Source organism: Myzus persicae, unplaced genomic scaffold (assembly GCF_001856785.1).
Source record: "Myzus persicae strain clone G006 unplaced genomic scaffold, MPER_G0061.0, whole genome shotgun sequence".
Lineage (NCBI taxonomy): Eukaryota > Metazoa > Arthropoda > Insecta > Hemiptera > Aphididae > Myzus > Myzus persicae.
The window spans coordinates 17,358-20,542 of NW_019100931.1; the positions used below are offsets into that span (position 1 = coordinate 17,358).

At 31.6% G+C, this 3,185-nt stretch overlaps 1 protein-coding gene across 1 annotated transcript; it reads left to right on the plus strand.

The window, feature by feature from the left end:
* The first annotated feature begins 430 nt into the window (after positions 1-430).
* On the plus strand, positions 431-2,526 carry LOC111026893 (KRAB-A domain-containing protein 2-like). Its single transcript, XM_022305071.1, has 2 exons — positions 431-2,197; positions 2,438-2,526. Exon 1 carries the CDS (start codon positions 1,037-1,039, stop codon positions 2,033-2,035), a length of 999 nt encoding a protein of 332 aa, XP_022160763.1. The 5' UTR covers positions 431-1,036; the 3' UTR covers positions 2,036-2,197; positions 2,438-2,526.
* Positions 2,527-3,185: the final 659 nt, after the last annotated feature.

A 3,185-nucleotide genomic window follows, 5' to 3' on the forward strand; every position in this document is an offset into this window, starting at 1 on the left:
TTTTTAAATAATTGAGTTATATTCAATAATGAAATTAATTGATTTCATATTTGTGTAATTTAGGATCTACTCTCTAGTGTATTCTATAATTTATTTCTATTCTAATATTCCCCATTATTATATTGTTTATGATTTATTAAGTTCCCATTATTATATTATTTATGACTTATTAATTCCCATGTTAATATGAATTAATACTTATAATCTAGATTCCCATTTCGCGCTTATGAATTAGAATGTTTAAAGTTAATAACTACTATCTAGTTCCCTTTTTGTACTTTGCTTTTTTGTGTTTAATTCTAAGTTATTCTAGCACATGTTGTTGTTGAACATGATGGCTTATTGAACATTTGTAATTAATTTACTTATTATATATGTTAAGGTGAATGTTGACATTCACCGGTGAATGTTAACATTCACTGCTGTTTTTGGCGAATGTAAACATTTTGAATGAATATTAAAAATTTACCAACAGTCAACGGTGAATGTTAACATTCACAACGATTATCGGTGAGTGTTGACATTCACAATTGAATTTTGGTGAATGTTTAGTTAAGATTGGAGTATAGATGTTCAACGATTGGTGTGTGGTGTATCGTGTCATACGTAAAGATTGTGAATATTTATAGATATGATATTGTTCACACAATAGCTGAAGAGAAAATAATGTTTGAGTAGAAATGTATAATAATTTAATCGTACGGTGTTTAATGATCTATATTCTATAAATTATAATCTATATAATATTATCAGAGATGCATTTAACGTTACGGTATCTGTCTGTCTACCTGTACCCACTACCTATCTCTCTCTCTAACGTAGCTTTTACTTAATTGCGTAATTGGCGATACGTCCGTCATTGAAATATCAAATTAATCGAAAATATCGAAAACCATGGAAAATACGTTTATACGTTTATATCGACCAGTGTCGATGTATTTGTCTTGCTTACACGTACGGAAAGGCAAACTGTTGTGAATCGTGATTGAATTTGTGCTACGTTCGAGTTACTAATTGTTCAGTGTTCACATGTATAATGGAGAACATACGAGAAATTTTTTACGAAAAATTTAACGCAATGTTAAGTACAAAAAGAGAAGATAACAATTTTTATTTGAGTACTGAAAAATATGACAAATGTGTTGAAGACGTTCTCAAGTTTAAGGGGAAAGAAAGTAAGCAACGCGCCGTGTGCAAGTTATTGAAAAGATATGATGTCGTTAAAATAATGTCTCTCGACCAACTTATTGTTCCATTGAAACCTGGCGAAACAAAAATAATTTACTTCGTGAAAAATGAAGATTTATTCGATATTATCCATGATGCCCATATCAAAACAGGCCACGGAGGACGAACCCGTGTAATTAGTGAATTACAAACAAAATATAAAAATATAACTTATGAATCAATTACATTATTTTTGAGCTTGTGTGTTCAATGTCAAAGGAAACAAAAAGTCCCGAGGAAAGGGATCGTCGTAAAGCCCATTATAAGTCGTGAACTCAACTCTCGATGTCAAGTTGATTTAGTCGATATGCAAACGTGTAAAGATGGTGAGTACAAATTCATTCTCAATTATCAAGACCATCTCACTAAATTTATACAGCTTAGACCATTGAAGAGCAAGACAGCAGAGGAAGTAGCCCTCACGTTGCTGCCAATTTTCCTCACTTTCGGTGCACCTAATATTCTGCATTCCGATAATGGGAGAGAGTTTTCCAATAAAATTATTATGGATTTGTGCTCGAGGTGGGAGGGTGTAAAAATTGTTCACGGTAAACCTCGTCATAGTCAATGTCAAGGTTCCATCGAAAGAGCCAATCAGGATTTTCAAAACATACTCAGGGCCATGATGCACGATAAGAATACAACAAAATGGTCAGAAGCTTTACCATTTGTTCAATTCGCAAAAAACACTGCTTATCATCAAGGAATAAAACAGACACCGTATGAGGCAATGTTTGGTAACGTTGCTAAAAGGGGCCTAGCAACAAGTTCGTTGCCACGAGAACAAATAAAAGACATTGAGACCTAAGAGCAGCTTGAACAAATTATACAGTCAGTAGGTGAGTACCTACAAATGTAATATAAAAAATAAAATTATATAGATAATAAATTAAAATATTATTATTAGATGATGATAACACTGAGCAAGTGGAACAAAATGGCAATGATATACAACCAGAAAGAGTATTAGGTAAACTATATTTATAATAAATAAATAATTAAATAGGTACAATAACAATACTTAAATATATTATATCATAATATCTGGTTTAATAAGTTGGTTGCTAAAATTATCCGTTAGATGGCAGAACTATTTAAAATAGAAAAAAAATGTATAAACAGTAAAATGATAAATTTTATTCAATTCTATTCAGAAAAATCTAGTGCTTCAAATGGTTAATAAATAATTTATAATTTATCAACTTTCCAGCTAATGAGATCCATAATTATGACACTGAGCAGGTGGAACATAATGTTGAGCAAACTGAATTAGATCATGAATTAAAAAAAAAAAAAAAACATGATTCAAAATAGAGCAGCAGCAAGAATGGGACTTGAATTACAAGCTGAAAGAATGCTTCGTTCATCAAAACAAAAGTTTACACCAGCTAAACCTGGTGATACTGTTCGTATCCGAGTCCCTGATGTTGACCAAGGGCGTATGGATCCACAAAACATATTAGCAGTTGTCGTAGCTGTCGATAATGAATTTTACACACTAGGAACAAAAGAGAGTGTATTAAATCAATTATACACCCGTAATCAATTTGCTGTATGTAAAGAAAATATATTAACTCCTGAAGAAGTTGCTACTGACCAATCCGTGTCCTTACGGAAAGCGTCCACTTCAATTTCTCAAACAGGTGGACAGGGGTACTTGAGATGCAATTGTAAGGCAAAGTGTGTGTCGAAGAAGTGTAGTTGTAGATCCTCAGGCATTTTATGTAACTCAAAATGTCATAATAGTTTGTCTTGTTCCAACAAATAATTTTATATTATAAAATAAAATAATTATTAATTATTAACCCTTTGAGTGCTAAATTAATTTGTAAAAACTATTTATCTCTAGGTATTCATCTTTTTTTACAAAATGTCAACATTCACCAAAAACAGATTGTGCATGTCAACATTCACCAGTGAATGTCTACATCTAGGAAGAAATTAGCATTCACCAGACA

What these genes read in the sequence shown, in the direction of transcription:
- LOC111026893 (XM_022305071.1), top strand. Translation starts at nt 1,037, where the DNA reads ATGGAGAACATACGAGAAATTTTTTACGAAAAATTTAACGCAATGTTA.